We start from the raw sequence: 22,518 nt of genomic DNA, 5'->3' as shown, positions 1-22,518 counted from the left end.
CATCACTTCTCCCATTCCTTTCTTAAAGTGTCCTTCTACCAGAGCTATTCTTTGCTGACTATGGTCCTATGGAATAAAAAAGATTCCTAAAACTGCCTCTGCATGTCAAGAAGGGTTCCAAATAGTGTGCCTATGAGACAGCAGATGTTTGTGTTTGTGATATGGAAAGAGGCATGCTTTATTCTTGTAAGAAAAAGTTCCAGTTGGCATCAAGATTTCGGGTTCTAGTGAGCAAAGCTCAGTAAAATTCTATAGTGGAGAGACAAGAGATTTTGCAGCAACTATTGAAGGTGAGGGTAGTTGCTGAAAGTATCAGCTATGAGCCAGGGAGTTATGAGAAAGTTATGTTCTTATTTGGTATTAGGAAGAATATATCCCACCTTTTAGGAAACAAATCCTTCCAGGGATGCTTGCAAACAAAATCAATGCACATTTTAAAGACATAAAGAAAAAACCACTTTTGAATTTTATCCTTTTCAAAAATTTTGAGTGTGAAGCTTTTGATTGTGAAATGGCTTATAAATCTGCAAACAATTTTTTTAAAATCAGCATTATATACCAACTTATAGGAATATTTTCTACATGGCGTCTCATGGTACATGCCTAGGTGAGAGGAAAGGAGTCTTCTGAACCATTCTATTCTAAGGAGACACCAAAAGTGGTGGTATGGTGTCATTGCAAGCCCCTGGCTGCCCAGTCAGACAAGAAAGTACAAGCCAAATTAATCAGGCACTTTCAACATTTACTAACTGATGACTTATAATATGATTCTCCATTTCCATAAAGAAAGTTCTACAAGACCACGTGTATTTAATTTTGCATTTCTCCTTTTCTACTGATACAAAGGCACCACTAAATGATTATGTTTATCTCACCTTACTTTTTATTTTATATATTTAACAATATAAATATATAAAATATACATTGTTTGATTATAATAAAGCCTCTAAGCGGTTCACAAGAAATATTAAATTATCCATAAAAACAGTTAAAAACAAGTAATTAAAAACATTTATCAGATAATTAATGGTAGATGGAAGAACATGTCTGGATGTAAATATAACTATAAATGTGGTTACTGATACAAACTTAAAATGTTTTATTTAAGAAAAGTGAAAATAAACGCCACAATGTTGTTCAGAGATCTAATGAGCAAAACAAAAAACAAAAAAACCCCCCGCAAATTAATAGTATATGAAAAAAGTCTTTGGGAAGCAAAGAACTATATCTTAGCTAAGTAGTTAAAGTCACTCTCTCACTGTTATTATTTCAAAGGAACCAAACACCTTCAGAAACATGAAACTTTTCTTTCAATGCACACATATATTTTCCTTCTCTTAAAGTACATGAAGGCTCTAATTATGTTTCTAATTTTTCTACCATACAGTTCTTTACTTTCTCCACAGTATCCCTTATGCTATAAGCTTAATTACTGCAGACCTTAGCTGGAATCCTTTTAAGAGGGTACAGAATAAGAAATAAGAATAATCTTCTCTACAAGACTCTTAATATGCAAGCTAATATGTGGGTTCAATTGTACATTTTTTTTTGTATATATAGAAAATAAAGAATGATCCCACAGGGTAAATGGAACTAAATTTAACGTAATTGCAATTTCTAATTTCAGAGTGATAGCAGGAACATGACTTGGGCCACAGTACAGAGAGGTTCTCCTGCAAAAGACCCATCAAAACGAATGGGAGACTGCTCTTTCTTGAATCATACCATGAAATTACAGAACTAAAATCGTTATTCCTGCCTGCCTCCCCATATCTTGACTCATCTTCCAACTACTTTTTTTTTAAAGTGCGTACCATAATCAGGATCTTGGTTGATTTGGCATATCTACTCTTTCTGCAACTCTGTGAACTGCTGCCCTTGGCCACTTAAGTCTAAAAATGCTAAGACAGTCAAGGAAAAATAAGCAAATCAACCAAATCACTCCAAAGTAAGGGTCACATTTTAATGGGGGGAGGGAAGAACTGGAGACCCTAAAAATTGTCTCATGGTGTGTTTAGCTTAAAATAGACCAAAATACCCATTCAAGCACACATAATTCAAGAGGCCTGCCTGCCAGCAATAAAGGCCGAAATTGGATACTTGGTGAGATTAATTACCTAGATAGGGCATGATAATGCAAGTCAAATGGGAATGTAATTAAAGTGCACCTTCCATGAAAATTATTCATTGCTGATGGATCAGGTGACAGATAAATCAAAAGGCTTAAAAAAAAAAGCTACAGGTTAACTTGAGACAGGCCTTGCCTCTTTAGAAACTATAGTAACTGTAGCTATTGGATGATATTTTGCTATCTTACTCCTTCTGTAGTACTGGAAGGCAAAATATAAAGTTGTAATTTTACTTCCAAGGAAGAGAAAACAAATGCCTGAAAAATGAAAACATCCAAGGTGGAACAAACTGGCTGGCAGCTTTTTCAGACTTGTCTTCCCATATATTTTAATATATATATTTTACGGCAAATGCGCCAAAAGAAGTCAACATGATGAATTAATAAAGTAGTCTCTTGGGTGAAGTTTTTACAGATGAAAGCCATGCTGCAGTAATCCACCAGGGTTATAAATTAGGTTTAAAAGGGCACATGAACCTCACATTGTCATTATTACTTAATATATCTTCCTGCATTCAGTGTTAATTCCTTATACTCAGCAGGGGCAGCTGGTGCTTCCAAAAGAAAAAGCAAAGGTGCTGCAACGTCACCTTGCCAAGCTATTATCACATCTGTTCTGCCTCCAAGATCAGTAATGCTTCTGGATACCTGTTGCTGAAAACTGAAAGAGGGGAGAAGGCTCTTGTGCTCAGGTCCTGGTTGTAGGTTCCCTATAGGAATCTGGCTGGCCACTGCGAGAACAGGATGCTGCACAATATGGACCACTGGTGTGATCCAGCAGGGTCTCCTTTAATTATTTCCTACCCCCCCTCAGTTCCACCCATACAAAACTTTTCCAACCAGCTTGATGTTCAGAAATAAACTGCTGAATCTCAGATAATGGGAGAACAACACAGTGATATCACTGTTTCCTAGGCCAGTGATGGGGAACCTTTTCAGGCCCCAAGGGATCTAGGTCCACCTTCCAGAAGACTCATGCCAGTGGAAGTGCAGCCAAAGGCCATTAGAATATAACTCACAAATACTAAATTCAGAAAATCCAAGAGTTTCCAAAATCATTTAGATTTCAAAATCCCCTCAGCTCACAGCAGTACTGGGGGGGGGGGAGAAAAAGAGCCTTTCTCACTGATAGTGCATAGATACCTATTCTATAGGCAACCATCTAGTTATGAAATAATCTGATAGACCTAGGTGGGCTGTATAAAGGTTAATACAGGATATAATACACATTGTCTTTGGTCAAGCCTGAAGTCATTTGTTGGCCTATTAAATAATTCACCAACCAGATATTCTGTGGATGTAGCTTGAAATCTGAGCAGAGTAAGCACATGTCTAATGGGGGGAAATGAACTCTTGTAGATAAGTAGCCCTTTCGTGATCACTCTGAATTTTGATATACCAAACGGAGGACTTAGAATTCTGCATATACTCAGAGGCAAAAGTAGTTAGAGCAATGGTTTTGGCTCTTAACTTTTGTTCAAGTAGAGTACATTCCAGCCAATTAGGGGTACAACCTGGGAAGAAGGTGAATGTTCCAGGAGGAGGGGCTAAGAAAGTCCTGGGTCCAGATGAAGAGGCCCAAAGGTCCCTAGACCTGAGATTCTCCACCTCTGGTTCTAAACATTCCAGAGGCTTTAGACTCTTCAGTTAGAAAAACAAAGTGCTGGAACTATACAGAGCCCAACAAAGCTACTGTCTTGACAAAACATTTGCTGCTGTAATGCAATGTTGATTTTACAGAAGGCAAACTAGTTAAAGTGAGAAACCAAAGTGCAAGACGACAAACCAAGTGCAAGACGACTCTAGGGTTTGAACTCAAAACACCAAATCCCCAAGAATGATCACTTCTTCGCATACATACATATACACACACCTGAACAAACAGTTGCCGAAATGCCATGGTACCCAATGCACTGAGCTTTCATCTCCCATCCCTAGACTTAACAGGTTTGCAGAAACAAAAATGGGGAAATAAGCAGCCTCTCAAAGGAACGCTTTATACACCCAATTGCTTCAGCTGTCTCTGGTTGTAGCTTCCCTTAATGGCTGTCTTGTTTTTATCTGCTACTATCTTCCCATTTAAAAATAAAACTGTCACAGTAGTATACAGTTTGGATGTGTGGTATGCAGGTTTTTTAAAACAACAACAATACATTCTTAGGGAATCTCGTTTCAGTGTGCTGTCAATCAAGCCTTTGCAAGGCAGGGGGAAAAGCAACTTGAATAAACATGAGAAGTAGATGTTATGGTTGATTCTAACCCTCCTCCCTATTCCAGTTTTGAACTTGGATTCACCCTGTTCCAAATTTCACTGAAGTTTTGATCAACCAAGAAATGAAACAGAAACTGGAAGCTAGAAACCCCTGAGCACTGCTCTGTCACACTCAAGGATGTCACTGTGTCAAACAGTTATGCGGAATAATGAGATGCAGGACTGGTTAGCAGCACTTCAAATTAAGACTGGCCTGAACATACATTGCTTTCATTAAAACAAGACAGCCTTCACAACTTGCTATGACAATGTATGGAAAAATAAAGGGGAGAAATCATTCTTTCTAGCCTTGGTAGCTTCAGTGACCAGGCAGCCACTGGATTTCATACAGCAGAATGTGTTTTCCAAGCAATGGCAAGGGTTTGTGATTCCGCAAATGCTAATGAATTAGCAGGATGTGATGGGAACACTCCATACTGCAACAATTTGTTACACAAAGCACTTAGATAAGCTACTTGCTCCTTCAGATGGAATACCTGTCCTATACCCAGGGCTTTTTTTCAGCCAGAACTCACCGGAACTGAGTTCCAGCACCTCATTGATGTATTCCAGAAGGTCTGTAGTGTTGCAGTTCCATCCCCCTGCACGGCACTCTGGGCTGCATGGTAGAGCAATTTTAGCAGCGTGGCAGCGGTGAAACTTTTTATGTTTTCCCTGTGGCGTTAGGTCAAGCAGGCAAACAAGAGGTTGGGGGGGGGGGAGCTCTACAAAGTTCTGGATCTTTGATCAGGATCCCAACCAAGACAGATCTCCATCTTTGCCACCCATTACTCTACTTGGTACCCCCAAATTAAGACCAATCACTCAAGGCCCCGTTATCTTGACCTTCCCACAACTAAGCAGGGTCTTTGCAGGACTAAGATTTCAACAGATGCTCTCAGCATATTTAGAGGGGAGATGTTGGGGAATTTCCTGTATAGATTGCAAATGTATACAGCGGTACCTCGGGTTACGAACTTAATTTGTTCTGGAGGTCCGTTCTTAACCTGAAACTGTTCTTAACCTGAAGCATCACTTTAGCTAATGGGGCCTCCTGCTGCCGCCACGCTGCTGCTGCACGATTTCTGTTCTCATCCTGAAGCAAAGTTCTTAACCCGAGGTACTATTTCTGGGTCAGCAGAGTCTGTAACCTGAAGCGTCTGTAACCTTAGGTACCACTGTATATGGATGCAATTAGGTAGAGGACACCACACACTATCTGCTGATTTGCCACACTGTACACAATGCCCAGAGGAAAAATTATATCACCACTCCTAGCAGATAAATGTGTATATATTACACACCAGGAAGCCAAATTTGCACCGGCAGCCAAGAAGCTCTATTCCAGCTATGTGAATGCACTCCAATCTTAAGTTTTAATGTTGTAAATTTCTTTTTATGTTGTAAACTGCTACAGGTTACGTTGTATGATTTAGATGATGATGAAGAAGAGGAGTTTGGATTTGATATCCTGCTTTATCACTACCCAAAGGAGTCTCAAAGCGGCTAACATTCTCCTTTCCCTTCCTCCCCCACAACAAACACTCTGTGAGATGAGTGGGGCTGAGAGACTTCAAAGAAGTGTGACTAGCCCAAGGTCACCCAGCAGCTGCATGTTGAGGAGCGGAGACGCGAACCCGGTTTCCCAGATTACGAGTCTACCACTCTTAACCACTACACCACACTGGTTCTAGATGAAAGTTTCCTTTTATTCTCTGTCGTCTATTGTAAAGGCCCTTGGTTATATACAATAAAATTGATTGAGACTAGGTGGGTGCTTTCTAAGAAAAAAAGCTCAACAACTTTGGGTGGGTGTTCCCACTAAAAAGGGGGGAGTTCTGGCACCTCTTTCTAGGAAAAAAAGCCCTGCCCGTACCTTTTAGATTGCCTCCTACATTACAATTTTCTCTTTCTCCCTTTAAAATGCATAGAGATCTATTTAACTACAGTAGTCAGTGCCTATTACATAATGCAATAGGAGGAGCAAGCTGTTGTGGACTACTGAGAAGGGGGCAGGCAACGTCCCTTTAAATCAGGTAACTGGTGTTGAGCCACTGGTGTTGACATATCCTGTAGAGAAATGGGAATTCATGCTGGAGAGAAGGCCGGATGGTAAGGTGGTACACACTATCTCACCATCTGCTCCCGATCTCTTTAACTGTCATAGGAATATCAGTGCAGCTCTATCCTGCCTCTGCAAAGGAATTCCTACTTCAGAACAGCAACCCAAAATCAACTTCGGGGGGGGGGGGGAGAAGTCTGGGTATTGGTGATCTTGTGAACAAATAAAACTTGGCTTTTGTTGTTTGCTGTATGCTGGAAAGGCCACAAAAATATAACCTTTGGAAGCACACACACTGAGCACTTTAACAAACTGGATAATAAACATTTCAGTACAAATTGATGTGTGTCACTGAACTTTATAGTCAATTTGTTCAGTTGCATTGCCACATAGCCAACTGTGTTCAATTACATTTAACACTTCAGCTGTTTTGACTGTTTCACAAAAGGAGATATCAAGACTTCAAAGACCCTTTACACTAACATTACAGTGCCACAATTTGTAAGTAAAAGCCCACCCAGAGATGTGTTTCCTGGTTTACTTCTTGGAATTCAACATGAACAACAATAGGATTCAAGATTCTTACCAAACAAGATCACTGTATGAATGAATATTTGTTCACAAAATACAAACTTGAAAGTTGCTTAATATTTTCAAGGACTGCACAGGTCAATCTAACAAATGTATATGTGAGTCAGTCCAAGAAGCCATATAATTTCATTGTTACAAGTGTACTTGTACATTTATACTTAAGTTTAGAGGCTCCAAATTGGGATTTTCCTTCGCTTCACCATATGCTTAATCTTGCTAGCCTACACAAAGTACATTAGACCAGGAATAAAACAGCAAGCATATATGAAAGTAATTCGGCATTCTCTTCGGGCAGCAGCATCCAAATGCACTCGCAAGGCTCTTAAAAAGGTTGAGACAGCTTCTGGGGTGGCAATTTCATGAGGCACAGGTGCTGCCAGAAAGGACATCAATTTAATTTGCCCACCATGACTTCTCAATGCATACAAGAAAGCAGCTTGTGTACTGCTGGATTGCTGCCATACAGATTGCTTGCCTCCTATACATGTGAGTCAGTCAAACAACAGCGGAATTGCCATGTCACATTGCCGCGAGTTGCTTGATTCGTGTTAATATATGGGATGTCGTTTTGCAATACAAAACAACTGGCTGTATTCTTGCTCTTTCCTGTTCTACTAGTTAATCACCAAATATTGTTAAAATTTGGACAGTAATTATCTTGTGTCGACATGCTATGGATAATTAAGAATTGCTCACTCTGAAGCCATGCTAATTGTTTTCCACAGGTCTCCTTCTCTTGCCCTTGCATCCTCTCCAAAAGAAGAACCCACTGTTTTATACGTAAATCTCTGTCACGTAGTTTGTCACAGAACATATATCATCCTTTCTTGCTCATACTGGATTAATTTTGCTGCCTTGCAGCAATTATCTCTCCCTTTGTGGGTGACCTCCTAGAAAATGGAGTGCAGGAGGGCTGGATAATTTTTTATCCTGTGGATTTTACCACTTAATTGATATTTATTTTCTGCTCACAATAGAAGAAAGTGAATTTAAGTCATAACGTAGCATATTGATACAAAGTAGTGACAATGATTTAGCAATTATAACTGACAGCTTTTAAAAAGTTTAGATCTTGATAATGTTCTTTCATTTGCCCTATTACTTGGATCAGTTGGCTAAAGCTGTTAATGATACTTTTGGATCAATGTCTTTTGCTTGCAGCAATAATTTACTGCACTGGTGGAGTTGTACAGATGTTTTCATAGATGGCTCTGCATCATTCCACCAGACTGCTTGTCTACCTCAAATTTGCTCTCATTCATCACTAACGAAGCAAAAAATAAGATAATCAACATTTACTATGTTAGCATTAAATACGGAACACAGGATACCCAATACTACTGGCAATTTACAGCTACCTCAGCAAATTGCCCATAGGGCTTTTTTTTTTAATCTTTAGCGTGAGGGAGTTGTCTTCTGCAGAAATATACTATATTGATATACTTTGTGACTTCATCAATAGGTGATTAATATGGTACACTGCACAGAAATAACCATATAGAAATGCAGGCTTCACAGCACTCTCCGATAAAAATACGTGTTTAAAAAGACAGAGAAACCATACTCAGTATATCTACACTACTTTGATTAGACTCTGCAGAAACTAACACTGATTTGTGTGATGAAATAGATACGTATTTTGTAGGAAGTAATGGAGGCAAAATGAAGGGAGGAAAGGAAAGCATATTCAAGAATGGGCTGAAAGTTGTCTGAGTTGGTGCTTTCCAAACGAAGCTCAAGAAAAAGGCATAATGGATGGGATCTAAAGAACTGTTTTGCTTCCCCCTAGCATCTGGAACCTTGCAAATCAACTTTCTTTAAGGCAGTAGAATCTGTTACCAGAAAGGAAAAATAGCAACAACCATGTGAACTTAGAAGTGCTATGTTGTGCACAAGCCTCTTTGGAACCGGAGTTTTGCATGCTAGTCTTTTAAATAGAGGCAGGCAAAATACCAGTCCGGGTCAGCCAGCATCCTTAAATACATTATGATGGCACAGGGAGCATGTTTTTGCTTCTAATAATCTGATTTGGAACCCAAATTTCTACCATTAAAAATAATCAAATATCAGTGGGCTGTCAGTACATATTGCCTTTCAGCATCAAGCGCTCAATCCTATATTTATGGTTTTTAATTTGGTCTTTAAGAGCAGCTACTTAGGACCTTAGATATCATGGAACTTAATTCATTTATTCTTGTAGATTTCATTGCCGAATTGCCTGTCTGCGTATCTAAAAGCAGCTGTGTGCTATTTATCAAACTATACAGGAATAATGCCAAGGATTTTACATAAGGATACAAAAATAGGACAGAGTAGAAATACTATCCTTCACTTGTTTCTTTGGGTTGTGTTATTACAACTACAATGTTGTCTTGTTTTTCAATTAGTAAACAGTCATGAGTTAGAGAAGCTTGTCCCCAATAAAATTATCAAATATTTCCATTTTTTGGATTTATTTTCAGAAGACGTATGTACCGACCGGACCTACCCTATTCCTTTGACTGTAATTTGTCTTAACGTTTTGAATATTTAATTTAAAATGGTTTGTAACCTGCCCTAGGACCTGCTGGTGAACAGTAATAATTTTAATATTAAAAACAAAAACAAGAATAAAATAACTGTACTTCAACACCATGTCATCTGCTCATGCCAGGCAGACACTTATCTGAACCAAAAGCAGGAGTCACTGCTATATCAACAAGGTGGGCATAGGTTGCAAACCAGCAAGAGTTATGCTAACACTGAGCTCTTCTACACTGTGTTACCGCTCCTCCTTCAAGGGCAGCTTCTCAAATTGCTAGCTTAAATGTGGGTTCATTTATTTAAATCAAGATGATTGAAATCATGGTTTTAATCAAGGTGAAAAGAAGCCAATTTAAATAATTGATTTACGTCACACTTCCCGCTGATACTTCTTCAATGGTGACCAAAATATGACTACTAAGCCATGTTAATTTACACTAAACAAAGTATTATTTATACTACCATTTCATTGTTACAATCAAGCCTTGCATATCTTACTCAGACTGTGCAGTATGTGTACTTCATGCCTTCCTTTTTTCTGTAAGAGTATCTTCGAAATATCCTTATATAGGATTGCCCGTACAAGCAGCAGGCATGAGGGTTTGCAAATAATACCCTCCTATTTACTCAGAAGTAAGTGTACTTGGTTTCAATGGAGCTTTCTTCTGAGTAAGTGGGTACAGGACCCACTTGCAGGAACCTGCACTATTTTTCTTCCATCCCCTCTTTCTAAAGTTGCTCCTCTAAAGTTTGCCCAGCCCCACCCCACAAAAAGTAGCAAACAAAAATGTGATTGACAGATCAAAGCAGGACTATTTTTATCAGGTGACGATGAAATGCCTCTGCTAGGTAAGTGGCTGACATATATTCACATTTGAGAAATGATCGAGTTGGTTATTCATTCACATGGAAAGCCTACTTCATCTTAACATATCTGGAAGACCGCATGCATTCAGTTTAGAGATCAACTGTAGGGCTAACACAGTCTTGCAAATAAGACCCCATAGGTTTGTAGCCTGCAGAAAAACACCAAAACCACTATCCAGTCGTGTGCTGGCAGAGGAGGGACTGTGAGCTTCTTTTTCTGCCTTGGAACTATGGAAACAGTGTAATAACTTTCATGTCAATAGTAATAAAAAAGAGGAGATCAGTCAGCTAGAACTGTTCTGTTTGTCTTTCCAGTGTGTGCAACCACAGTCAGCTAAACTGTTATTTCTAACAGCTTCCAAGCCATTGTTATATCCTCCAGCACCAAACATTGCAATGTGAAAAGTAAGCAATGCTTAGTTGCAAGTACAACAAATCTCCCGAGGGGTTTGTTTACGCAAAGCAAAATACTGACAAATGTTGCTCTATTTACGGAGCATGACTTTGCCAAAGTTAACCGCTTCAAAGTCCCATTTATTCCAATGGAATACATTTAAAATTATTCCATTGGAGTCATTGGGATTTGAAGGTGGTTAACTTTGTTTGGATTATAGCTTGGATTATTTACAAAAATAATGTATAATCATTTAAAAGGAAACGCATTGTTGTTATTTTGGACGAGATATAATCTCTATCAGACACTGGAGGTCTATCACAGAAATTACAAGATGGAATGCCATGGTTTATCTTCACGTGTTTAAGAATGGGGTGTGAAAACTCAGTTCCTCTTCCACTTGACCTTGTGCATTATTGTATGATAAATTGAGGAAGATCAATAGTAAGGGAGTCAGTGTTCCATGCAAACAATCCAAATTCTGTGACTATGATAAATTATGCAAATTAAACAACCGCCTGCAAGCTATGTTTTAGCATGACATGAACAAACCCAAGCTCCTCTTGGCTCATGTATTCCCCTCTCCTCTTGTACAGCCAAGATGAATAGTTTGAAAGCTTTCACTTTCACTTCTGGTCAATCATGGTTTGTCATGTCATCTGGATTGACAAAACTGTAGTTAACGCTGACTATAGTTAATTTTAAAGGAGCTTGAAAAACCAGCATTTGAAGTGATTTCAAAGTGTGGCCTATGAAGTTGGCTTGTTTAAAGCTCACCACAATGAATGTCAACCACAGTTCTAGTTAACTTTTTTACCTTTTACTTCCTGTAGCACTGGTAGGTTAACTAATTTAGTAGACAGATGAGCTCTAAGAGGAATAGAACAAAGCACTGAGCATATGACAAATCTGTATTTAGGAGATGAACTGAGAAGAAGTAGTGACACTTAGGAAATTTTTGCACACCTAGTTACCTGACAGCAACATCCAAATGAGGCAATATATCTCTGTAAATGGCAAACATTGACTAAAAAGCAGTCGCAGTCCACCCCACCCCAAATCACGATGATTAGAAACCATCATTTTTAAAATACAACAACTAAAATAGAATTCTGAATTCTCAAGTTATAGATTAAAACCTATGGTCATGAGTACTTCTGTTTCACTAGTTAAGAGTTATTTATATTTTAAAGGTTTAATGGGTGTGTGTCAATGTAGAAAGCAAGAAATAGGCTTTTTTCAGGGAGCTGAAAGTGGGCTAAAAGCCATTTTCCCTTCATAGTGTGTCTAGCTACCCCCACCTCATACCAACAGTACAATGCCACTTTTGTTTAGAAAATACAGCAATCTAGCTTGTTGCATCTTAAGATGGTAAAATGATAGTTGCTATAGCCACTTGAATGGCTAGGCTTCTTATTTTTCACCTGATCCATGTTTCATGCAAACAAGACAGCCATTGTATCTAGATTTTATTCAGGCATAAAACCAATTACTAAATCCTGTCAGATACTTGACATATTAATCTGAGGCAGGGGGCAATTAAGTTTATTTGGGCTACACCAGTGTAAAACAGTCAATGAATCATTTATATAAAATGGTTACAGAATAGACTCAAAGAACCTTGTACTTCAGAGCGGAAATACTTTTAACTTGGTCTTAATATTTTTAAATGTTTAAATGGTTAATATCATAAGAAAAATAGAAGGGTCGTGGTCAAGTAATTATACAGTAATGACATTATTTGCATGTGAAACTTAAGGTATTTACATCCAATGTAGAGACAAATAAACTGCCCTTCACCTTTGAAGGACATCAGCTTAGTACGTGCAAATTCAGAAGCTGAAGGGAAAGAACAGCACCGACTCATAATCTGAGATAACATTTTAATAAATTGTTGTTATTTTGTTGTTATATTTAAAATGTTGCTTAGTAAGCTGAAAGCCTGCCCTACTATTAGCTGAGTATAAGATTATGCAGGATGCAGAGAAAGTAGCCACTAGAGAGATTTCCCCGCTACCCCATCCTCAGGGATGAATAGATGAGGCTGAATGAAGACTCAAGACAGACAAATGGAAGTACTTTTCCACACACCACATAATTATACTGTTGAATTCACTACCACAAGATGTAGCGGTGCCCACCAACTTGGCTAGCTTCAAAAGAAGATGCAGTCATATGACTGTGTTCTACTCTCCACTGCTGGAGGTAATATGCCCCCCGCCAAGTATGAGGTGCAGGGATTTTAAGTGGAAATCGTGCTGTTGTACTCAGGTCCCACTTGCGGGATTCTAGTAAGTCACATTGAGAACAAGATACTGGACTAGATATGCCCTTGGACTGATCCAGCAGGGCACTTCGGATGTGAAAAGACCATTTGTGACTCCTGCAAGAGCTGGTTTCTCCTTCTCTGTCTGGCTCATTTCCACCTGACGGGGAAGAAGGGAAGTAACTTGACTGACTTCGGCATTGTTGCTGGGGTCAACATTTAGTTATGGATATGATGTACAGCTTTTTGTGCTATCTGGATGGTGCTTCTGCGAGTTGCTTAATCTTTTGCCTGGACTATTTGTTCAAATACTGTGTTTTGTCATTGTTCGTGAATTATCTTGAAATGTATCTTATTTCTGATGTTGCTGTGAGTGGCTTCAAGCATTGTTTCCCATGGAAAAGCAGCATACAAATAAACTGATGGTTATTATGTACACGCCACTTCAGAGGTACAGTCATCTGTTCAGTGGTTGCATATACCGAATGCAGCAAAAGCAAAGACTGTGACACCTCGCTGCTGGATGCAAGTTCCCCTCTACCTACAGTGTTTGCAGACATGTGGTGATGTCAGCCATTGCCCTTGTTATATCACTGTGACCAATCATGAATATGCATATTAGGAGCCCAGCTCAATCAAGCCAAAGGATATGAGTCTAGGATTCTGTTCTTATAGTAGCCAGACAGACACTTATGAGAATCCTACAAGCAGAACATGAGCACAACAGAACTTTCCAGTCCAGCTTGTTGGTTTTTGGTTGCCAACCAACCAATTGCCGGTTTCCTGTCATTGGGTATTTAAGAACACTGAGTATACAAAGCTAGCCGAAATGTTTAGAAGCAAGGTGCGACGTTTCTCTTGGGCAGGCTTAAAATAACAAATAAATAATATTTTTCATTTGTGCTCCTGACTGCAGTCTTTCAAATTCTGAAGAAAAGATTCCTAATAAATGAGCAATATTGGTGTGACCTTTTGCTGAAACCCTTGCATGTTACATCCCAATTTCAACTTTAATTATATCACAACACAAAATAATATCATGAAGCCTGAGCCCTGCTGTGTCAATTATCTTGTTACATACACCTCCTCCATATTATTCCAATATGGCAAATAATTTGATCTTAATCATCTGCCACCTGCCCGCCAATTCCCAGCTGATTTGGCATCTCTTTTCCATTTTTGACATTTTTTCTCCTCAGGGGTAAGACAGAACAAAAGAGGAGTAATGAGTTGTACATATTCTATGGCCCCTCCCACTTCTTTTCTCAATTAAGTTGATGTTATCTTTACATAATGATTTGCATTTTGTGAATGCAGCCTCTAAGAGTGAATGCACTAGAACAAAAACCCGAAAGAATAATTTTTTTTGGGGGGGGACAACTTTGTTGCATGGTGAGTGCCAGGTTATTGAATTGTCCACCTAATGTGATGGAACAGCAGCAAGTGCATAGATCACAAGCATTCTCACATCTATACTATATTATTCCTAAGGTAAAGGTAAAGGGACCCCTAACCGTTAGGTTCAGTCACGGACGACTCTGGGGTTGCGGTGCTCATCTCGCTTTACTGGCCGAGGGAGCTGGCGTACAGCTTCTGGGTCATGTGGGCAGCATGACCAAGATGCTTCTGGCGAACCAGAGCAGTGTACAGAAATGTGTTTACCTTTCTGCCAGAGCAGTACCTATTTATCTACTTGCACTTTGACGTGCTTTTGAACTGCTAGGTTGGCAGAAGCAGGGACCGAGCAACTGGAGCTCACCCCGTCATGGGGATTCGAACCTCCGACCTTCTGATCGGCAAGCCCTAGGCTTTGTGGTTTAGACCACAGCACCACCCGCGTCCCTTATTCCTATATACACACAAATCTGACTACGTAAAATAACCCTTTTTGCATGAAGCACAGAATAATCATAGCCACAAATAAGAACTGCATGAATTCCAGTTTACGCAGCTATAAAGAAGGTTAAACATTTTCTTCACTCCATAGTAAACTTTTTTTTTTCAAATAAAGGAACAGAAGCAAGACTTTCTGTTGTGTTCCAAGCCTTTTTATATACTCAATTATAGTTATCAATCATTTTCCTAAAATATTTCCTGTTCTCTGAACTGTAGAGGCTACCAATTATATGACAAAACTGTTTTGTGTTACACAATAAAGCAGTTTTTATTCTTTGGGTCTTAATAATGTTTTTTAAAGTGGAAAAAATCTTGTATTTTTTTTAAAAGAAATCTGTGATAGAATGCATTTATATAACAAAATGCTTAGTAGAAATGCTCAGTATTTGATAATACAGGTGGGGAAAATGGAATACGGGGAAAAAATAAAAAATAAAAAACGATTATAATTTTCTAAGGGTCTGTTCCCTGCACAAAAAAAAGTTTGTTCTCACAAACACTGGGCTGAGAGAAAATCTTTAAAAACCTTAATTCATGCGAACATATGAGTGGCAAAGAATGAACAATTGCCATCCATTCTCCATTCACACAGTTTAAAGTATGGCTTGCCTTTCCTACAGACCACCTTGGCCATGGGCAGAATGGAAGATGCAAAATGCAGACAAACAACAGCTCTTCCACTGAGACCACCCTTGCTCACCTGCGGCTGTGAACAAGCTGTCATACTATTTCTGTAAAGAGCAATTGAAGTACATTTCTCCCCCCCCCCAAATAATAATAATAATAATAATAATAATAATAATAATAATATTCTGGCTTGTTAAGGGTTGCTGGGAATTATATCACTGTTTACTCTGTAAACAAAATTCTTCCACAGGGGAAGATGTGCTTCAAATCTGCTTTAAAAGTATAGCATTTTGCCTAGCTTTTATCTTGTGGAACAAGACCCAAGAAGAAATATGGTAGGTAACTTGCATATTGTGTGCTATTGTGGTAGGATATGTCTGCAGTTTTGCAGTATATGAAACCTGGGTTATTTCGCCTCTCCCACCAAGCCCTACATTGTTACTTCTATCTATTTCCTGTAATGTATGAAAAGAAAGTTTCCTGTGGCACAATAATTAAGCTAAACAAGTAGGAAAATAAAATAAATTCCCAACCCCCATCAAATCTAATTCTTATTTAATATACCATGCTGTCACTAGATATCAAGGTACGTGCCAAGGAGCTGCTGCATAATGCAGTCCTTTTGATTAGCTTAATTCGTTGAGAACTCAAATACTTTTCACCATATGGCAATCTAAGGCATTGACAGCATGGATTTATATAAGCCATTGAGTGCTGCCCATCTCTTCGCCAACCATTTAATTAAAGTGGTGGCAATTTACAGAGAAAGAAAAAAAGGACTCAATTCAGTCATCAAGCTACACCATGTTTCAGTAAGCTTAACTATGGCTTAATGTGATGTTTCAATTGACAAACTATGGTTTGTGACCACTATCAAACCAGAATAAGAAGCTGGGGCGGGGGGGAGGGAAGCATAGTTGAAAAGCTCAAGTTTCTTCTATCTCTGGTATAGCATGATATCTGAATAAAAAACACAATGGTTGTAGTTGTGACTAGAGAACCTGGATCTAGACACCAGACTTCTCAGCAAATGACCTGGGGCAGGTCATCCAGTGTTTTGGGATTGAGCCACATCATTATGTCAATGATACCCAGCTCTGTCTTTTTCAGTTGACACCAAGAGGACTGTTGGACTACTGAACTGTAACTTAGAAGCTGTGATGGGTTGGGTGGGCCTAACAAGCTGAGGCTTAACAGACAAGGAAGAGGTGCTGCTTGTCAAACATCCTAATCTGGGACTGGAGGTACAGTCTAATCAGGTTCACAATGTAGGGGTTTCTTTTAGACCCAGCATTGCTCCTGGAAGGTTCCATGGCTGTTGTGATCAGGTCCAACTTTGCCCAGCTTGGGAGAGGACAGATGTGCCTCTTCCTGGAAAAAGCGGATCTGTACATAGTGAGCTATCCCTTAATCACTTTCCACTTAAAAATGTACACTGCAACGGCCTGAAGAATGTTTGGAAACTGAAGTTTGTGCAAAATGTCATGACCAATTTGCTTTGTTCTGCATGCTTTGCTGACACTACTGTATTGCACCAGTCTTGTACAAATTGCACTGGCTTCCAATTTGTTTCAGAGTACAATTCAAATTGCTGGTTCTTACCTATAAGGCGTTAAAGACTACAGAGCCAGGGTATTTGAAAAGCTGTGTCTTCCTTTATGAACCTGCCCGTAGTTTAAGAAAGTTTCTGCTGTATATCCTCACCAAAGGAGGTAACATGGATGGAAACATGGGACAAGGCCTTTTCTTTAGTGAAATGAACACCCTTCCTGCGAACATCAAACTTGCTTCATCTTTATTTAGCTTTAGCGGGTAAGTGAAACTCTTTTTTTCACCATTCTGCAAGGCTTTTGCCCAATTTTAAATGTGATTAATCACACTTTCTGTTTTAAAATGTGTTTTCTCCTCTTGTTCTTAATTGGTTTGTTATGCTACTGTTTTAAAGTTCTTATGTTAAAGTTTTTTCACTTATAAGTCATTTCGGATGCCCTTTTGGGACCAACAGGCAATTTAAGAATAATTTTATAAAAGTGAATATTGAGATATTGGACAATTTGTAGCACTCTGTAGAAACTTTAATTACAGGAAGGAGATTTAGAAAGCATATTCAGTATCATAACCAATTTCTTTCTTTTATGTGAAATCATTTTCTTACCAACAAAAATCATCACTTCTTTTCTGTAGATCAAGGCTTATTCATAATCCTTGGAAAAGGAATTGGAGCATTAAATGCTCTACACATTTTAGAAGATTTATAAACTCAGAGGCTAGCATTAGCCACAGCCATACTGGTGGAAGAATGGAAAAAGAAAAAGGCTGTTTGAAGCTGATCTTTAGCAGTTTTGTTTGCCAGGACACTAGTAGGTTCTTTCACATCACAGATGTGGCTGAGCCTGGCAGTTCCATAAGGAAAGGGCTTTTGCAAATATACACAACTATTCTGGGTCCTGTATTTGATTCTGTGAAAGTCATTAAACAAATCAATACTTGAAGCTTAGCCTTCTTTTTTTACACAATAACACTACTCTCTGAAGCATGTTAATGGATTAAAATATGTGCAAGCTGTTGTCGAATAACAACAATAATATTTATTTCCTATCTTTTCAGTAGGTGAAGGGATACACTGAGTTTAATGGAACTTGCTCCTAGGTAACTATGTAAATTCACAGTAAGATAGGGGAGTTTGAACCTTCCATGTTTCCTTCTGAAAGCTATACTTGTGCCTCACCCAGTAATTGTTACTTGGTCCAGCAAATCCAGAGACTATCTAGCTGCACCTCTAGATTAAATAATGCTATGAGGATTACATTCCCCATGGCAGTCAGCAGGATGTCATAGCAGCATAGGACAGCAACATGCTTTAGACACTCCTAAGGCACTGCAATGCACAGACAGTCCTGCTCTCAGCCCAAGTCAGAGCTCTCCTCTCCATACCAACAAACTGAGAAATCATATTTTGGGAAACAAGAAAAACACTGCAAAGGAGCTTTCAGAACCTCCCACCTCCCACAATCCGAATCTATAAACTTCAGGCATGATACAGGCTGCTCCTCATTTGGATGGATGATGCCCTGATATTAAAAAGGAAAGCAAGGAAAAACATACTTAAAACTATTTATAAAATTATTCTAGTTGAAATTGAAGAAAATGACCAAGACCCCTAGGAGGTGTCTGGAAGAGGAGACATGAAAAATTAGTATCTCCAAATTGTTGACAATTCCGTGAAATAAGATTACTGCTGCCATGTGAATCGTCCCTTTACAAAATACTGTCCTGTGTTCTTAAATGAGAAAAATAATGTAAATATAATGAATACATGGATGGAAAATGTTTTTTTAGCATAATAAATATTTTAACAAAAATATTCATTGCAATTATCTCTAGAATGTGATATAAAAATATAAAAAGTATTGAAAACACGGACAAAATCCATGTCCTATTCATGTGTCCTTAGGGTGGAGCTGTCCAGATGTGTCTACATCTGGATCACTTAATACAATATCTGGCATGCTGCAAGTCACATGCACCTGAGCAAGGGCTGAGGAAGAAAAGGGATGGAGCGAAGAGAGCCCAGGAGAGCCCAATGCAGATACTTGTCCTGCTCATGCAGTAGGAAGTATACTGGGCCTGTTGTGCATGTCCCTTAGCAATGAGTATTCAAGAAGCAACTTCTAGAAATTCACTAATTTCCCTGCTCCAGAGTTATTCATCTGAACGCCAGAATATCGAAAATACTTTTTAAAAAACTTTTTTGCTTAAAACTCAGCTGGCCTGTTGCCATTAGTCTACCCCTATTTCTACCATCAACACAAATGCAGCACAGACCTGCTAGAACATCATTTTTATCAACAAGCAATTCATCATTTTACATTCCTGAATAGGAGACTTCCTATTTCGACATGCAAAGATCACTAAAACACATTTTGCCCCTTGGGTGATATGCTAGTTTGATTTTATTTTTCCTGACATTTCACCTGTCAGATTATCATAAATATAAGAAACAAAGAATAATTGTCACATTCTCACTGGATCTCATCATCAAATATCTGGAAGTATTAAGCTGGAAGGATAATCTTGGGGGAAGGATGTGAATACCGAAGGCATTATCCTTAACTCAGATTCCGGCAGAGGATTTAAACTGTTTCAGAATGAAATATAAACAGGTTGGAACTTCCCTTTTAAGAGTTTGAAAATACTAGGGTATTGCTACAAAGAAGCCAATGCACACACAGAAACCCATTTTATCAATACAAATGATGTTTTATGTTTCTTATTGCATTAAGAACATATAGAGTAGTAAGTTAAATTTATTAGGCACTAATAAACCAACATACTGAACCAACAAACCACCCACTGAAGAAAATTTAAACATATCCTTAATGCATTCATTGAAATCAATGGGTCTGAAAGTGCTTGACTTCATACCCTTATAACATAAACAGCTAACAGCTTGATCCTATGCAAGGTAGCACACAGCAACAAATGTCAAGATCAGGCAAAAGAGTCATTACAATCCAGTCTTATGCCTTGCAACAGGGTAGTGGTTAGCACCGACAACCGTGTGGCACTCTGCAAGTAGGCCACAAATAGCCCCATGTGCTCCATCCTAAAAGCCACATGTGCCACTAGAATCAAAACAATGTTAAACTAGCAAAAAAAGGGGGCGGGCCTTGTAGGGGCTTACTACAGGCATGCACAATATGTGCCTCGCTTTAGCTGCTGACAAATATAGTGTGCAACAACTCCTGCTGCATGCGCTTAAAAAATCCTAGAGTTTGTTTACTTACCTGCTTGACCAGTGGTAACAGTAACAGCTGCAAAAAGCCTCTGGGAGCGGCTCAAATCAGAAACGCCATTGACAGCTTCAACTTCAAAAGTGTAGTTAGCGTGAGCTAACAGGTCCAAGACGGTGACATAGTTGTCTGCTAATCCAGTTTGCTGGGGCATATATCCAACATTGCTCCCACAGGGAACACATTCGCCCTGCTCCCAGCTGCACCTCTTGCACAATACCCTGTAGGTCACGTCGTTTCTTCCTCCGTTATCAGCAGGAGGGCTCCACTCCAAACTCACAGTAGTTTGGTTAATATTGAAAATAAGGTTCTGTGGTGCAGATGGAGGTCCTTTATTGAACACAAAACACACAAAAACAAATGGGAGGGAGGAGTTAAAACAGAAACCAGCAGGGGGGAATTTAGCTCATGTTTTAATTACCTAGGCAAAAGCTTGCCAGAACATAAACTTTTCATTATATTTACTACAAGCTACCAAAAAGCCTGCTTGAACTCACTTGACAAGAAGCTTTATTTATTTTCCATTAAGGAAACAGGATAGCCGTTCTCTGTGTATTTACTACACCTAGCTTTAGCAGCTTTTCTTCTGCGCAATTAAAGGGATAAGTTAATGCACCTCTGAAGCTGACTCATACAAAATGCCTCCAGTTGAATTCTTGTGTCCTTTTAAAATGCATTAAACAGAATACATTTAGATCCTCTTTACCCGGTTTTGATGCAATTTACAGCTTTATTTGGGTGGTTTTGTCTTTGAGCAAACTGCACAAATTCGTTCCTTGAATCACCAGTCTACATAGGTAAGTCTATTTGCAGGTGAAATGCCAAGCCAGATCCCATTACATTTCAACCAGACTCCTTATCTACACAGGTTACTTTTCATTTCACATGTCACTCATTTGGTGCAGTAACACATTAGGCTTATATGACAATGCAAATATATGTAGGAGAACCACATTTTCATCCTCGTCACAATATTACATATATTTGCATAGTGTGTTCTCTGGGTTATGTTGGGGGCAACAGGGAAATTAGATTTGTGTAGTTCCTACTCTGTTTACTTTGCCCACTTTGCTGCTCAGCCAGAACTTTCAGTTTCAAACACTTCTAACTCAGATAGACTAAAGGCCAATACTGTGTACCAGAGAGAAAGAGAGAGCCCATCTTAACAAATAGATGTGTGCCTGGGGCTGGCAAGATAACATTCTTTGTGATTATCTACATGAATAACTCACTTGTGCATGCAACATATGGTGGATCAGTAGGTGCTCTGTAATAGCTGTCCTCACAATCACATCGCGAAGATCCTTCCCTGTCTGAGAAACTGTGCATAGGACAGCGGGAGCACTGCAGATCTTGCGAAGATGACTTGTAGAATCCACGGCCACAGGCTAAAAGATAATGAAACAAACAAATACCATTTTTTTTTAAAAAAAACCACATGCGTTTTAAAGGGATATATGGCTTCGGGCATGTGAAAACATACCGTGTTAAAATGTTCTCAAAATGCACTTTTACTCCTCTTTCATATTGTGAAAAGGTCCCACGCTTCACTCCCAGCAAAAGGTAGTGGTTAAAAGCATAAATTAGGAACTGGAAGTTTCTGGTTTCTAACATCAGCTGAACCTACACACTGCAGCTTTCATTAGAAAACCTATCCCCTCTCAGCTACATAATAATTCCAGTTTCCATAAGGACTACCAAAATAAGGCCTTTCTGCAGTTAGGAAAAAATATGTATCAAACTATTATGTATAATCATAAAATAATAGAATTGCAAGGGATACCAAGGGTCATCCAGTCCAACCCCTTGGAATGCAGGAATCTTTTGCCTAATGATCAACAGTACCATATCCTTCCCTCAGTACATCCATGGGGGACAGGAGTAGACTTTTAGAGCACACTTTTTAGAGTACACTGCTGCTGTAACAGGGAACATCTTGTGTCAGTATGGAAGAAATCACCCTTCATTTCCCCCAATCAGGTAGTTATAATTGATCCCATCATATTACGCTCATGTTACATATGATCATTGTTTTGTGTTGTGAGTTTTTTTCCTGGGGTAGAGGCTCTATCTAAACCACAGCTAACTGAACCACAGTTATCTTTGCTGTTAACTGAAGT

General features: G+C 38.9%; 1 protein-coding gene across 5 annotated transcripts in view; it reads right to left on the bottom strand.

The window, feature by feature from the left end:
* The window catches only part of EPHA7 (EPH receptor A7), a 167,721-nt gene that overhangs the window by 84,100 nt on the left and 61,103 nt on the right, over positions 1-22,518 (bottom strand). For all 5 annotated transcript variants that reach the window (XR_014509533.1, XR_014509534.1, XM_083433421.1 and 2 more), the window contains exons 4-5: positions 21,631-21,786; positions 20,393-20,728 (exon numbers count right to left, since the gene is read on the bottom strand). Coding sequence is in view for 3 of the 5 variants with exons in the window: in XM_083433421.1 (XP_083289547.1) it covers positions 20,393-20,728; positions 21,631-21,786 (492 nt within the window). In the remaining 2 variants the exon portion in view is untranslated. The remainder of the gene's footprint in view (positions 1-20,392; positions 20,729-21,630; positions 21,787-22,518) is intronic.

Source organism: Podarcis tiliguerta, assembly GCF_965153285.1.
Source record: "Podarcis tiliguerta genome assembly, chromosome: 3".
Taxonomy (NCBI): Eukaryota; Metazoa; Chordata; class Lepidosauria; order Squamata; family Lacertidae; genus Podarcis; species Podarcis tiliguerta.
The sequence above is the reverse complement of the archived record's forward strand: the minus strand, read 5'-3'. Positions and strand labels throughout refer to the sequence as shown.